Source organism: Triturus cristatus, chromosome 2_2 (genome assembly GCF_964204655.1).
Source record: "Triturus cristatus chromosome 2_2, aTriCri1.1, whole genome shotgun sequence".
NCBI classification, from domain to species: domain Eukaryota; kingdom Metazoa; phylum Chordata; class Amphibia; order Caudata; family Salamandridae; genus Triturus; species Triturus cristatus.
Genome location: NC_140582.1, coordinates 847073224 through 847090119, shown reverse-complemented (window position 1 = coordinate 847090119; position 16896 = coordinate 847073224). Strand labels below are relative to the sequence as shown.

At 48.8% G+C, this 16896-nt stretch overlaps 1 protein-coding gene across 1 annotated transcript in view; it reads left to right on the top strand.

The window, feature by feature from the left end:
• Positions 1-16896, top strand: part of UCHL1 (ubiquitin C-terminal hydrolase L1) — a 504068-nt gene that overhangs the window by 90810 nt on the left and 396362 nt on the right. The window contains exon 2 of the mRNA XM_085643316.1: positions 8830-8980. Within this exon, the coding sequence (XP_085499442.1) occupies positions 8830-8980 (151 nt within the window). The remainder of the gene's footprint in view (positions 1-8829; positions 8981-16896) is intronic.

Below are 16896 nucleotides of genomic sequence, written 5' to 3'. Positions count from 1 at the left end.
CCACTTTTCCCAGGTAGCCGGTCCCACGTCGCTCGTCGCCTCCACGGATCTCAGCTCTGCTGCAGATGTGGATGAGGGTCGGAGAAGTCTGGAAATCAAGGCTCTGGTCGGGCTCTGCAGTCGGTTCCTCGTTGAACGTTTCACAAAGCAAAGGGTAGTCACTTGATGGTGCCTGTTTGCACAGGGTAGCCACTCCTTGGCTACAAGGGAGATTCTTCAGTCTTCTTCTTTCGTCGAATGTCGAAGGTCCAGAGTTTCTGTTCAGTTTTGCAGGTTCAGGATAATCTAAAGTCTTGAGGCCCAACTCCCACTCTTATACTAATCTGGGGGGCTGGGATACCTGCTAGGTCACGCCTCATGGGTGGGACCTGGGAGGGGGTGGTTACACCCACTTCCCTTTGTCCAGTTTCGCGCCAGAGCTGGGGCTGGAGTGCCCCAGCGCCGGTTTGAACTGGACTATGCAAGGAACACCTTGTGTGCCCCAGGCATGTCTCATTCCTTTCAGCCCACCCTGCCCCAATACACTAAAGGCTGTCTGGGGAGGTGCTAGCACCTCCCCAAGCAGGAAACCTATTGTCCAGGCCTCCCTGGCTGGGATCACTCCCAGCAGCAGGAGGTCAGACTTGTGTCTGTGGCAGCAGCATCCATTTTGTGATGCTGAGGCTTTGGTTAGAGATAAACAGCAAAGTATGATTTTAACATGTCTCTCCCTCTAGAAGGGGGGAATAATATCCTCATCACCAGAAATGGTATGGGGGTATTATTCCAAAGTGTTAGACACCTTACACGACATGTTTTGATAAAGCCAAACCATAGTTACCATAACCGTTTAAGATTATAAGGCACTTTAAGAGTATATGGTAGGCTATATCATAGAACAGCTATAAGGACATGGTTCCGAAAGCTGCAGACAGGCTCAGCTCATGCTAGAGCACCATCTCACATGTTACCAAGCACTCTGCCTCCAGGATTGTTAAGGCCTGCCATAGGAGTGACTGATAGGTACACATGTGTCTATATAAGGTAGGTATAGGAATACTACACCTAAGCAAGGGGTGATTACACGACCTTGCCCCAGCTGAGTGATCAGCCAGTTGTGTCTGATTGGAAGGCCAGACCAGGGGTGGCATAATACATGCTGCAGCCCCTGGGAGGCCTAGGGTACACCTATGCCCTGGGTACCTAGGGTACACTGTACAGGGTCCAATAAGGTGATCCTTACCAATTGGTTATGTACCTAGGGTACATGGAGTCCATTTTACCGAGAGAGCAGACAGCCTGAGACCCTGAATGGCAGGATCTCAGGCCAACTAAGTCGAAAAACCAGCTAGACACTAGGCAAAAAGTTGGGGGTAACCATAGTCAGATATCCACCTTCCTACACTCCATACAAGGAACCGGTGGGTTTTGGAAATTATAGAAAGAGGTCACACTTTGGAGTTCATCGAATTCCCTCCACCCATACCACCTACCGGACTACCACCGGCTCATATCAAAGAACTGTTACAACAAGTTCAACTTCTATAACACAAGGGAGCCATAGGAGTAGTACCAAGATCTCAAAAGAGGGAAAGGATTTATTCCCGATTCTTCCTCTTCACCAAGAGGAAGGGGGAATGGAAGCCCATTCTAGATCTGAGGGCTCTCAGCAGGTATCTAAAGAAACAATTTTTTTTCATAGGCGAACGCTTGTAGAGATCTTGCGATTATTTTCACAAGGACATTTCATGGAAACAATGTACCTCCAAGATGCATATTTGCATATCTCCACACTACGACAACATCGGAAATTTCTTCGTGTTCAAGTGGGTCGAGAGGATTTTCCAGTTATAAGTATAACCAATTGGACTACGCTCGGCCTCTCGAGTGTTTACAAGGGTGCTAGCCCCTGTGGTAGCGTCCTATGTTTCCAGGGTGTTCAGATCTTTCTATATCTGGACGACTATCTCCTAAGATCACGATCGAAAGTTCAACTTCTACAACACACACATCTTTGCCAGGAGGTGTTTTCGCGCCTTAGGTCTCTCCATAAATACCACAAAGTCCCATCTACAGCCTTCTCATCGCACGGATTTTCTGGGAGCAACTTTAGACAGTGTCAGCAAGGGCACTTCTCTCCCAAGACCGTCTTCAAAAAATTCTCCGACTGGTAACCCTTATCAGATCAAAGATCCGTTTCTGTAAGAATATTGAAGTCATTTCTGAAACTGGCGTCATCAGGCATTGCATTGATCCCTAATTACAGATTACATACACGCCCCATCCAAGGAGAACTGGATGTCCAAAAACGCCAGGTTACAGGTTCTTTAAACAATGTTGTAAACGTCACAGATCGGATGAGGTTGGCGCTAAAGTGGTGGACACAACCGTTAAATCAAACGGAAGGCATTTCTTTTCTGACAATGATACCAGACATGACCATAACAGACGCCTCTCTGGAAGGATGGGGTGCTCATTTGGAGGATTTATCAATAAAAGGAAAATGGTCAATATGTTAAAAAAAATAAAATATAATAAAATAAATAAATAAAAACCTGCCACGTCAACAGGTTGGAACTCATGGCTATATATTTCTGGCTCTCAAAGCTTTTCATCCTTTAATCCAAGGAGAATCAGTCCTGATACAGACAATCAACCTGCATGCACTATATAAACAAGCAGGGCGGAACAAAATCTCAAACTGTCTCGACTAGCTGTCGATTTGGGATTGATCCGTCAACCATCGCATCATGATTGCAACAGTTCATTGACCGGGGGTATCCAATATCCTGGCGGATTCCCTGAGCAGGTCCTCCTCTTCGACCCACGAATGGGAGTTGCATCAACCAACTCTAGAGAGGATATTTCAACGATGGGGTCGCCCACAGCTGTATCTCTTTGCCACACTAGAGAACCGGAAATGCCGAGATTACGCAAGCTGGCATCCCCACAAAGGATCTCTGGGCAATGCCTTTTTGATGAACTGGTACAATCTGTTTGACTACGTTTGTTCTTCCCCCCCAATCCCACTCATACCTCGAGTTTCTGTGGAAGATGCGGAGGCAACCTTGCCATCTACTTCTATAGCCCCCCCGTTGGCCTCGACAGGCATGGTTCTCAGAACTACTCCTACTGTCTCAATGCGAACCAATCCTTCTACATCCTCGTGCAGATCTCTGACGATGGACAAGAAAAAAAAATAATAATAATAATTTGTCACCCGAATCCCTCCTCACTGAGCTTATCAGCTTGGAACCTGAGCACTGTGAATTTGCCCATTTAGACATTCCACAGGACTGTAGAGACATTTTGGCTCAGGCGAGGGCTCTTTCTACGGTGAAAACGTACAAATTAAAGTGGAAAAGGTTCTCCACTGGTGTGCATCTAATGGGGTGCACCCGTTTTCACTCCAATCCAGAACAATTGTTACCGTTTTTTCTTGCATTTCGCTAACTCCGGATTCTCTCATGCAACCTTTAGGTTTTTTTTTCTGGCGGCAATTTCCCGTTTCCGTCAGGATGGTTCAACTTCCCTTTGTTCAAGGATTATCCATCAATTCTTCTATGGGTTATTTTGCAAATTTCCTCCTGTTAGACGCCCTCCTCCATTGTGGCATCTGAACATCGTATTGGCTCAACTAATGAGACCACCGTACGAACCGATTCACAAGGTCGAGTTGAAGTATCTAACATGGAAGGTGGCTCTTCTTCGGGCGCTAACGTCTTCACGTCGCGTCCGTGACATTCATGCATTTACAATAAATCCACCTTTTTTCCTACAGTTCAAACCAGATTCTGTAGTATTGCGTACAAATCCAACTTTCTTGCCGAAGGTGCCTTCAGACTTTCATATTAATGAACCAGTGATTTTAAGAACTTTCTTTGCTAATCCGCAGACTCCTGCGGAGCAGAGATTACATTCCCTGGATGTGTAACGATGTTTAACATTCTACATCAGCAGAACGGCCGCTTTACGAAAGACTGATCAACTATTCATAGCGTTTGGACGCTTTCACAAGGGTCGTCCAGTGACGAAACCAACTATTGCACGTTGAGTTTCAGCTGCCATCGTCTTTTGCCATAAAAAGGCAAACAAGCCATTGCAGTCACCAGTGAGGGCTCACTCCACCAGAGCAATGTCTTCCTCAACTGCTTTATTTGCTGGAGTGCCTTTGCATCAGATCTGCAGAGCAGCTACGTGGTCGAGCAGACACGTTTACAATACACTATTGCTTGACAATCTTTAAAGGAGGAGTATGCTGATGTCGGGCAGGCAGTGCTTCGCAGTCTTTTTAAATAAGATGAGCCTCTTCCTTCCCTCCTCCATATTGTTTCCATTTGTAATTGACATAATGATGCATTTATTCTGTTACAGTTATTCAGTACTGTCATATGCATAAGAAGATTGTCATTACAATTTCGAAGCTGTGTGATCATGGAAACAATGATTGTTACTGCTAGCTATTCTATATTCAAGCATGTGAGTCTATGAAAGACACCCCAATACTGGAGAAGAACAATTGTTACTTACCTGTAAACAGGTGGTTCTCCAGTATTGGTGTCTTTCATAGATTCACATGCGACCCTCCCTCCTCCCTTCAGAGGCTCTCTTCTCCTCATACACTCTAAAAGTCACTTTGGTGCTACGAAAATCTGAGGTGAGGAGCTCTGAGGAGAAGGTTCTAGAGGAGCTGGCGCCTGATTGGCCGTAGTTTGGACTAACATAATGACAGACTGCGAATGTCTTTTTTTCTCTTTCCATGTATCTCTATGGAGATTTCATATAGGGACATTCTTGATGTTATCACTTACTTATATCTGTTTTTATATGATTACTTATGTATATGTGTATATATATATTATGGCTGTATATATTGCTATATTATTTACCGTGGGACTCCCACTCCGACGGGGAATATTCAAGCATGTGAATCTATGAAAGACACCAATACTGGAGAACCACCTGTTTACAGGTAAGTAACAATTGTTCATACTCGATAGACGTACTGACCCTAGGGGTAGGGATAGATATGTTCCTGCTCAACATTGTAGTACAAAAGTTGGTGGTGATGGATGGAGCATCAGAACCAATCAAACACTCACACCCAGTCAACAGATCTGGGTTTGATCCATCACCGTTTTTTAGCCCACTCTGCCACCCCAGTTCAGACATGGCCATATGCAAATCAATCTGACCCTGTGCCTCATGGGAACAGTCCAGCCCAGACGTGGGTCACGTGCTCACTACGCCACTGGAGTCAAGCTATCCTGGCTGATGACGGCTGATAGCCAGAAACCGGTCCTAGGATGCTTGATTCCGGTCCAGGGAAGACATGGCTTGGCAGTTCGGGCTGGACTGTTCCCATGAGGCACAGGGTCAAGACTGATTTGCATATGGCCATGTCTAAACTGGGGTGGCGTAGTGGGCAAAAGAACGATGGATTTAACCCAGATCTCTTGACTGGGGGAGAATGTCTGCATTGTCAGCATTCCGTCCATTTGTTTGTTGTAACGCAACATTGTAGGGTGCTGAACAAATGGGGTTCATGTAACGGAAGGTGAGCATAGTGGGGCAAGGGGGAGCTCCCTCCGACCAGTAAGACCATAGGTAGCGTGGCTGAAAACCTAGGATAGAAAGGGAGAGAAATTGCTATAAGTAGATGGGAGGCTCCTGCAGGGCCCTTGGCCTCCTTGCTGCAGGGGTACCAGAGGAGCAAGAGGTTAGAAGTCCGCCACAGGCTGGATTAAGCGATGGCAAAGGTGATGATCGGAGTGTTTGAGCAAATCAAACACTCACCCTTCACCCTTTCTCCCCCCCCCTCCCCCCCCCCCCCCCCAGTCAACTGAGCTGGGTTTAATCCATCATTCTTTAGTTCACTCCACCACCCCAGTTCAGATATGGCCATATGCAAATCAGTCTGACCATGTGCCTCATGGGAACAGTCCAGCCCGAACTGCCAAGCCGTGTCTTCCCTGGACCGGAAACCAGCATCCTGGGACTGGTTGAGGGTTCATAACCCTCATCCGCCAGGCTATTTTGAATCCAGTGGCAAAGGCTGGATAGATGGTGCTTACATGGGGACCTTGGGCTGCTACACTGCTGGCAGGGACCCAGAGGAGCAGGGAAGGGCCAAGATGGGTTTGAAGGCAAGTGGGACGGCACTTGCGGCCCGGGCGAGTCCGGGCAGAAGCCCACCAAGATGGTAGAAAGTTGAAGCCTAGCAAAGTTGCAACAATGGCTTTGGTATTTGGTCCCCTCCCCAGAAAGTGATCTGAATGACAGCAGATAACTAACAAGAACGGACTAAATGAGCTATTATGGCAAAGTTGTTTAATGCGTCAACAATGTTCTGTATGTCCATGAAGAGGCAAAATGTATTAATGTTGAAGTGTTAATAAACTGCGACCTTTTTTAAGTGATGGGATGCCTGGTGCATTCGTTGTGAGTGAGCCCTAGTTTGCTTACCTGCTCCCTGATAAAGGTGAGATCCCTCAGAACTTGTCACCAGGAACCCATACCCGATAGATGTGATGGTTGCTAGCCCACCTGGAAGCCATTGTTTGAACTGTTTTGTATTTGAAAGTATGCCTTCACATATTGTAGTAATGTTTACTGCGTACCGTTTGTTTTCAACACTGACAGGAGAAAACACGGCAGGTTAGGGTGTGACCTGTTCTCGCTAGCGCTCGTACTGCTCTGGAACCCTGTTTGATCTGATGTATCTTTCTCCCCACAGGCATAATGGAGTTTATTATGCTGTTAGTGTAATATGTTTGTATAGCGGTAAGGACTATAATAAACCGAATTAAAAAATATAGAATGGGGTATAACCTGTCTGGAATATTAATGTGTTGTGTTGCGATCATTGCAATTTTAATAAGTTTTTAAACAATAATACTCTTAAATGCAAACTCACTATTGTGCCTGCCTTTTCTTACTTATAATCACTGCCAATCTGATGCATTTGAATTTCCTTGTTCCACTCCTCATGGATCTGTGTTCATGCCGAGCCCTGCTACCTATGCCCATCTCCACTACCGTTGGCCACATAATATAGGCTTCGAAGTGGGGTTACTACATGTGTGCTGTCCCTGACTGGTACCAATTAATCGCCTGTAGGTCGGTCCCAGATACGAGTTCACCCCACAACCCGGTGCTATATTGTATGAAATATCCCGAATAAGGGCGAATGGCACACTTTCCAGGGAATTTCAACTGGGCGGTGGAAGGAGTTACCAAATTGAACCCCTAGTGGAATAGGTAAGGATATGCCCTCTTGCAGGGTATTCATTTGGCCTCTGAGTGGGAGGATATTTCCTTTTATGCAGATTCTCTTATTTTTAGCAGTAGCTAACTCCATACCTAGTCTTGGCAGTTCAATGAATTTTTCAGCTGTACTCTGGTGTTAAGTGGCAGAAGTCTACAGTATACCTACTTAACAAACCTCCTGAAGATTGGGAAAGTAGGAGCTGTAAATTTGCGGATTTTTATTATGGGAGAGCAGAGGCAAATCCTGCATCAAAATCTAGGTCCTAGGTCGGCTTCTCTGAGACTAGAAGGCAGATGTGGAACACTGGAGGAAAGGTCATTTTCTGTAAATAAAAAAAATCCATACTGTTAAGAGTTAAAGTCGCTCACGTGAGACAGAGGGCCTCTGAGAATAGTCTGCTTTAATAAGGCCTCTTTGACTGGGGCATAGCTGCGTCAGACAGGCTAACAACTGGGCATTGTGGTTGCTGGTGATTAAGAAGTTTTTTTATTGAATGGCAAAAACGACCCCTACTGGGTGGTAGGCTGGTGATGCGCACACGGAGCGCAAGTTATTTTATATAGTGATACAGGTGTGGTGGGGGTGGGTTAGACACGAGAATAACCACACAGCAACCGCCATTAAAAATACATTAAAGACGCTCTGAGAAATTGGTTGGAAGGATAAAGCCACTCTAGAAAATGCCTCTGGGATTCTGGCAGCCCTAATCACACCTAAAGGGGTTTTAAATGGGACCCCCTAGGCATATCAAAGGTCGGTAATCTTTGGGGAATAAGAGATGTTGGTTTTTTGAGGATCTGAGACAATATGAACTCCCATCCCAAATATTTACATGTCTCACTGACGTAGCAGACAAAAACCCACTGGAGTATAAACTGCTTTCCACTCCCCTCTTTAGACCCAATCTGACAAATGCGTAGGGCTTTGTCTTAAAATCAATCTAGTGGTTTCTTAGTTTGCAATGAAACTAATTTAGAGCAAGACCTGGGAATCCTGGATGAGACTGGGAGGAGGTCCGTTTTCTGACCGATACTATTACATTCCGCATACTACACCCAGCCATTTAAAAAAAAAAAATGGGGACAATTAGATACGGATACCTAAAAGGATGCTGATAATGTGGCACGCTTGTGTATACTTGATGCGAATGCAACAAGTAGCATAACCACTGGCAGTTGCTTAAGGCAGCTGTCCAACAAATAGTTTTTGCCCAGTCTTTCTAGACGAAGATCTGTCTTATGCAAATCAGTACTGATCCTGCTCCTCATGGAAAGAATTGAGCAACCCCAGACTGTTTGGACTGTTAGACCAGCGGTCGGTATACCCTGAATGATTGCCAGTTATAATTTTTGTAAACACTACTTCCGTCCCCTTTAGTGTGACTGTTGTATTTTAATAACCATCAAAATATCAGCTACATTAAATTCATTCTGGGTACAGGGATAGGAACGGGAACGATCCAGAGCATGCAGGAAAAGTAAGCAAACTATGAACTATTGCTTTACAAGTACTTTAAATCAGTTTACCAAGTGATAACTTTGTTTACATCAAAATTAAAACTGCCATTTATTTAATTACAGCATGAAAGCTTCAGAGAAAAGCAAGCTGCAGACCTGAGTGGGAAAGAAAACCACCCTAAAGTGTATTTTATGAAACAAACAATTGGCAACTCGTGTGGCACCATTGGTTTAATTCATGCAGTTGCCAACAACCGAGACAAATTAAGCTTTGGTGAGTCATCTTAACCTTTGACATGTTTTGGTCTTACATTGGTGTACATGAAGCATTGTGAATGTGTGCTACAGTACATGGGGAGACATTGGAAAAGCAAAATGGGTATGACCTGGGGTAGTGCATCCATGCACAGTCACGTAGACTTTGACATACAGGATTTATACAATACAGTGGACCATGCATACAGATTAACTCTTAAACGGCTAGCTATGCACAAGCACCTGCCAACAACCTTGCAGGCAGACCAGTAGTGTATCGCATACAAGCCGTGTAACATACGGTTGTCTAGATAGACTAATATGCTGGTTCTGTATCTTGAGCATCTTTGTGCGTCAAACGTATGAATAAGCCCTGCATGTGGGGGGGGGGGGGGGACCCTGAAGCATATATTTCTTTCAGATGGATAAATCTGCCTGTGAATTCCTCGCTTTTTGAATTACCCTTGTGCCAGGATTCCACGGAAACTTTTTTCCTAGCCCCACCACGTCTACTAGGGCGTTCGTTGACACTCCTCTGCTCGCGACTCCATCTGACGTAATCGGAGCCACAAATAGACGTTGTCTTACGGACGTCAGTTCCCTTTTTTCCATGCAGACTATGCGTTAGTTTTCTGGGACTCCATTATAACTTTACTTTCTTTAGTAGGGTTCTGTGTATAGTCATAATCTAGTGAATAGTCCCGCCCATGTGCGGGGATCCCGGAGAAATAAAAAAATAATCTCTTAAGGTGTAAAATCATGCAGACCTGCATGCACCTTTAAGAGAATTTAATTTAAAGACCGATAATGCAGCCTATACCCACAGGCTACACTGTCCAGTACTTCAACTAGAAATCCACCAACCTCCACAAACAGCACTGTCTGTCCAGCTTTTCTCCACAAGGGAAACACCCTGCCTCTCCCAGCAAAAGCCTCTGGAATGATAGAGAGGAAGGAATGGACAGACAAGCCCCATAGGCTGCCATTATGTGGCTCAGAACAGGATACTGTGCCTTTAAGAACTTTCCAGAACTTTCCCAGTATCCCAGAATGCACAGCAGGTCCCTTTTACTTACAGTTCTTTTTTCCGGCTCCTGCTAGCAGGTCCCTGGAGCATTGAGCTCTCCCTTTTCAAGGGTTATTTGTTTCTTTTCAAGTGTTAGAAAGTCCTTTTTCCTTCTGGAGTTATCAGCATGACTGGCTTGTTCGACAAGTGTCCTGATTGTGGAAGAAAAAAGGCTAAGTCAGACACACACAGGGTGTGCATCGTCTGTCTTCCCCAGTCCCACGTGCCTGAGGAGTGAGATCTGCCGCTCTTTTTCAGCCAGGACCCTGAGAGAGGAAGAAGATTAGGCTCCAGGTCCTGGAGGACAGAGCTGAAGGCATGAGGTGGGTCTGGAGGGGCTGATTCTGCCCATGCTGAGGCCTCTGGGGGGCTCCCCAGGGGCAGGAAGACCAGCAAGCGCCCCCACTCCCCGACGGCAGCGTCGAGGGGGATGACTACAGTCTGTTCGCCATCTCCCCAGGGCTCTGGGGAGAAGCGGCGTCTACTATCGACGTCGAAGGAGCTGAACAGGCCGCCGTCGACTACATCGGTATCTTCTGCGACGACTCCGTCGACATCGAGCCATCGGCGGCGAAATCAGGTCCGGCGTCGGCGCTCGCCGTCTAGGGGAGAGCGCCGCTCACTGTCGGCGACGGTCGACAATCGACCGACATCGAGGAGACTATCGACGTCACGGAGATCGACGTCGAGGGCGGCCGACATCGAGGAGACTATCGACGTCGAGACAGCGCAGGGGGAGCCCTGACGCCAGGAGCAAGAGGGGAACGGAGTCGCGGGGATCGGGGTACTCCGTGGTGTATACACCCCCTCGGAACCCTACGCCGTCTCCGCCACACGACCTCCGACTCCTCCACCGCCACAACCGGCGTCACCACCTCCACCTCCGCGTCCTCTACCACCTCGCACTCTGTTGAGGCCGCCTGCAGTTCCACCGCGGTCGGTCTCCCTGCCCAGGTATCAGACTCCGCCGCAGGGGACGCCGAGGCCGCGACCCCCACGGTTGCCGGGCCCGGCTAGACCGTCAGACAGGCCGAAGCCGAGGTCATGCTCCCGCTCCTACAGGAGGAGAAGGTCGCGGAGCCATAGGAGGTCGTCTTCATCAGGACGGCGCCATAGGAGGCACAGGTCCAGGTCACGCACACGGTCCTCGGCCAGGGACTTCTCACCGACGCTGTCGGATTCACCAGGGACTAGGGTGTCTCCGGTGGACGATCTAGTCTCCTTCCAGGAGGTGTTGCTGAGGGGGGCAGCCAAGTTGGGAATCACGGTGACGGTGCCGACACCCACGACGTCCGTGATATTCAAGACTTTACACAAACATCTTGCCCCCTGCTGCCTCTAGTGCCGGGACTGGTGGAGCCCGCGTTGGAGTTGTTCCTCACTCCCGTGGTGACAAAATCCACCCCCTCACGGCTCCTGAAAAAGTATCGGGCCTCAGACTCGGACCCTGCTTTTTTAAGGATGGACCCGAAGCCGGACTCTGTCATCGTGACGGCGGCAAGGAAACCGCATGCGACAGCACCTTCATCGACTGTTCCGCCCGACAAGGAAAGCCGCTGGCTGGACTCTGCGGTCAGGAAGGTGTGTGGGACCGCGTCTACCACCATGAAGGCGGCGAGTGCGGGGGCGCTGTTGGGACGTTACGACTGGGCCCTGTGGGAGTCCCTCCAACAGTATGCGGACTTGCTACCCCGGGACAGGAAGGAGGACTTCCTGGAAACGGTGCGAGAGGGGATGCTGGTTTCGAACCAGGTCATCAGTGCGGCAGCGGATGTCTCCTTGTTGGCGGCGCACTCCTACTGTCATGGTGTCCATCAGAGGCGTCACTCTTGGCTGCGCCTGACATCGCTGAAGCCCGTGGCTCAGCACAGAGTAGCCAATCTGCCCTTCTCGGGGGGAACCCTGTTTGGAAAACATGCGGATGATGAGATGGCCCGCATGAAGGTGGAGGCGGAGACCCTGACTGCTGTCGGGTTGGAGAAGGCCGAAGAAGCGCCTGTTCCAGAGGAGGTTTGTGTCTACGGGCAGAGGGCGTGGGCAGGGTTCGGGACAGCAGCAGTTCCGGAAGCCCTTCCAGAAACGCCAGAGGGGTAGAGGAGGCCAGCAGGCTGCTACCACTACCAAGGGCCTGGCCGGGTCTCGGCCCTGAGCGACTACTTCCCCCTCAACCGTTACCCACTCCAGTGGGGGGAAGCATTCAATTTTTTTTTCCGGCAGAGTGGAGAAAAATTACTTGGACAAGTGGGTGCTGAATATTGTTTGCAATGGATAGTTTTCGGTTTATCAGCCCGCCTCCAGCGATTCCGCCGGTAAGCTCTCAGTTTCAGCTGCGAGAGCTCCAGGCAGAGGCAGACATCTTGTTGAGAAAAAAGGCGGTAGAAGAGGTACCTCTGTCTCAAAGGGGAAGAGGTCTGTACTCTCGGTTCTTCCTCGTTCGCAAGGACAAGAACTAGTTCAGGCCCTTTCTGGATTTGCGACAGGCAAACAAGTGGATTTGCAGAGAAGTTTTGCATGCTATCGTTGCATCAGTTACCCTCTGCTGCAACGGGGAGACTGGCTCTGTGCCATAGATCTACAAGACGCGTACTTCCATGTGCCCATCGCACGGAAGCACAGGAAGTTCCTGCGATTCCAAGTCGGCGCCAATCACGATCAATACACAGTACTGCCATTCGGGCTAAAGTCTGCGCCCAGGACCTTCTCTAAGTGCATGGCGGTGGTGGCGGCACACCTGCGGAGGAACAAGATGTTTGTCTAACAGTATCTGGACGATTGGCTGATCAAGGCCTCATCCTTCTCGGAAGCGCAAGAACACTTCCGGTGGACGTGCGCTCTCTTGCACAAGCTGGGGGTACACGTCCTCATGTCCAAATCGGTCCAGACTCCGGTCCAGTGCATACAGTACCTGGGAGCCTCCATCGATACGCGGTCAGCAAGCGTGTCTCCTTCGGAGGAGAGACGGTTATCACTCCTTCGGAAGGCTAAGGACCTCAGGACTGCTCCATCGCCGACAGTGAGGAAGGTGTCTTCGCTGCTGGGATCGATGGCCTTCTGTATCTTACTCACGCCTCACGCCTCACGCACGGCTGCACATGAGACCACTGCAGGAGTGCTTGGAGGATCAGTGGGATCAGAAGACACAGGTTCTTGGGACGATCAGATACGGCTGTCTCTACATGCTCTTCAGTCTCTGAGGTGGTGGTGTTCGGCAGAAAACCTCCTCAGGGGGGTTCCCTTCCACAAGGCCATTCCCACGAACAGTGTTGTGACTGATGCGTCTCTCCAAGGCTGGGGAGCGCATTCCGGGGACTTGCAGATTCAAGGAAAGTGGTCTCCGGTGGAATTGACGTACCACATCAATTTCCTGGAACTCAGAGCTGTCTTCCTGGCACTGAAGGCCTTCCTTCCGTCCTTCCAGACCAACTCGCTGCTGATACAGACGGACAATACAACCACGATGTATTACCTCAACAAGCAGGGGGGGGGTGTCGAGATCGCGCACTCTGTCGCAGGAGGCGCCGGCGATCTGGCGCTGGCTGCTGGCCCGAGGACTGACTATTACGGCCATGCATCTGCCGGGGGTACAGAATGCTCAGGCGGACGCGCTGAGCAGGCTGATTCAGGAAAACCACGAATGGGTCATAAAAGTACTAGGAGAAGTTTTCGCAAGGTGGGGGACTCCAGACGTAGATCTGTTCGCCACCGCCGAAAACAGCAAATGCCGAGACTTCGCATCCAGGTACTACCAGAAGGGGACGCTGGGGAATGCGTTATGGATCGACTGGTCTAACAGCTTTCTGTACGCTTTTCCACCCATTCCCCTGATTCCGGCGGTGCTCATCAAGCTGTCCCAGTCCGGGGCGCGGATGATCCGGATTACCCCGGAATGGCCCAGACAGTGGTGGTTCACGGACCTACTTCACCAGTCTCTCCTTCCTCACATACGGTTGCCGTGCAGGCCGGACCTTCTCACGAAGTTCAGGGGGCGGATGGTGCACCCCAACCTCTCGTCTTTGAGTTTGCGGCATGGCTCCTGAAATAGTGCAATATGGCCATCTGAATCTACCAGACGATTGTATGGACATACTGAAGGAGTCTTAACGAGCTACCACTAGGACATCCTATGCTTACAAGTGGAAGAGGTTCTGTATCTGGTGTAAGTCCAAATACTTTGATCCGACAACATGTAAGGAAGATGTCATCCTTCCATACCTTTTACATCTGGCGCAGTCTGGCCTTAATTTCCATTCCATTAAGGTTCATCTGGCTGCTTTGACTGCTTACAGGAAATGCCCTTCAGACTTCCTTCTTTCAGATCCCTGTGGTCAAGGATTTCTTGGAAGGTTTGAAGAAAGTGTTTCCTCCTGTCAGACTTCCATCGCTTTCCTGGGACTTGAATGTGGTGCTGTCCAGACTGATGAAGGAGCCTGTTGAACCCATTCACAAGGCTTCGTTGCAGCACCTATCCTGGAAGGCGGCGTTCCTAGTGGCCATTACATCGGCCCACAGGGTGAGTGAACTTCAGGCATTATGTTGTCAAGAACCTTATACTGTATTTCACGCTGCTAAAGTTGTGATGCGTACTCACCCTAAATTTCTTCCTAAGGTTATCTCTGATTTTCATGTCAACCAGACCATAACTTTACCTACGTTCTTTCAGAATCCCTCTTCGCCAGCGGAAAGGTCTCTCCATTCCCTGGATGTTCGGAGGGTGTTGAAATTCTATCTGGATAAGACCAAGGATATTCGTAGGTCTGACCAATTGTTTGTTAATTGTGGCTCAGTCAGGACTGGTCTTGCGACCTCTAAGCAGTCCATTTCTCGGTGGATTATGTCCTGCATACAATTGTGTTATCAAAAGGCTAATAAGACCTTGGGGGGTAAACCTAAGGCTTATTCCACCAGGGGCAAAGCTGCCACGACTGCTTTGCTACGTAATGTTCCGATTGCGGAAATCTGCAAGGCGGCCACTTGGAAGTCGGTCCATACCTTTGCTGCGCATTACTTTCTGGACACAGATGCCAGGGCAGATGCTCAGGTTGGGCAGGCTTCGCTGCAAAATCTGTTCGCACAGTAGTGGTATTGTCTTGTGTGTTCACCGCCGTTGTTGTGTGGGGATGGGCTTGCCATTCTATTCACTAGATTATGACTATACACAGAGATCCCCTACTACAGAAGGAGTAGTTTCTTTTCTGTAACTCCAGTTCTGTAGTAGGGGTATCTGTTCTAGACATAAGCGCCCGCCCGCCTCCCCGGTGGAGAGATACTTAATGTGTAGAATGCTACAGGTCTGGCGTGCTATGCCTTCAAAAATAACTGAAAGTAAAATGGACCTGCTGTGCATTCTGGGATACTGGGAAAGTTCTGGAAAGTTTTCTTAAAGGCACAGTATCCTGTTCTGAGCCACATAATGGCAGCCTATGGGGCTTCTGTCCATTTCTTCCTCTCTATCATTCCAGAGGCTTTTGCTGGGAGAGGCAGGGTGTTTCCCTTGTGGAGAAAAGCTGGACAGGCAGTGCTGTTTGTGGATGTTGGTGGAATTCTAGTTGAAGTACTGGACAGTGTAGCCTGTGGGTATAGGCTGCATTATCTGTCTTTAAATTAAATTCTCTCAAAGGTGCATGCACGTCTGCATGATTTTACACCTGAAGTGATTATTTTTTTATTTCTCCGGGATCCTCGCACATGGGCGGGACTATTCACTAGATTATGACTATCACAGAGTTACCCCTACTACAGAACTGGAGTTACAGAAAAGAAACTATTCCTTGTGTCTGCTGTTTCCCTTGGAGTGGCAGTGTGATGGCGTCAAAGGTCAGGGTTTTGACCTTGTAGAGAATGTGGGGGCCATGTCGATCATGGACCTCCATGAAGACTGTTTGTGGTGCCGCTCTTCGAACCATGACTTCTATGGTTGTACCAGCTGTCGCAAGAGGAACCCGAAGTCCTTTAAGGAGCATGAGGCCAAGTTCATGGCTAAGGCAAGGAAGGAGAAAAGAGTTTGAAAAAGGTCGAAGTTGTTGACTTCGCATGCTTTGAAGTCTAAGAAGCACATGAAGTGGAGGCATGGTTCTGGACATCATTCGTTAAAAGGTAGGGCTTCGAAATCGGCCTCACTGGTTCAGAGACCTTGTTCTAGACTTGTAATGCCTCCTCCAGCGACTCAAGCTATTTCTCAGATGCCAACCGGTTCTCCAGTGCATTCAGACGCCGAAGGGTACTCCTGGGCCGAGCGCTTAGCTGGCGCTGAGGGATTCTATTGAACCGGTACCAGTGACTTCTCCTGTCTTGGGCCAGACTTCACCGGTGCCTTCATGGCCTTGTGGGGAATCTGGATACGGCTCCTTACCCCTCCTTTTCTGGGCCTGGTACGGATCCATCGCAGTTCTCCAACGTGATGTATGGCGTGTTTGCCAAGGAAGCCTACATTACCAGTGCGCCTTTGGGTCCACTTGCATTTAATTTGGGCGTTCCTCAACTTTATGCCCAGGCACCTTGTATGCCTTCCTGGCTCTGAGGTTCTCAACGCCTCTTTCTCAGTCTCCGGCTCCATCTGAAGGTCGCTCCTCTTTTCTGCTCAGAACAGCGACGTTGCCTCAGTCGGAAGCTGTACCTTCAACGCTGGTGCCTGTTTCATCGTTGCTGTCAACACCAAGTCCTGCTCCAGAGGAGATCTAGGAGAGGGCTGTAGAGGCTTCTTGAGGAAGAGTATCGGCAGGATGAGGCTGCAAAAGGTGAGATTGACTAGGTTTGAAGGCTTTCAGGAGGCAAGTCTATTCGATACATCCCCAGTATGGGAACTTTAATCTCCAAAGGCTTTACCCTGGCAGGATGTTATGCCTTATCATGCAGTTATTAGATAGGCACCT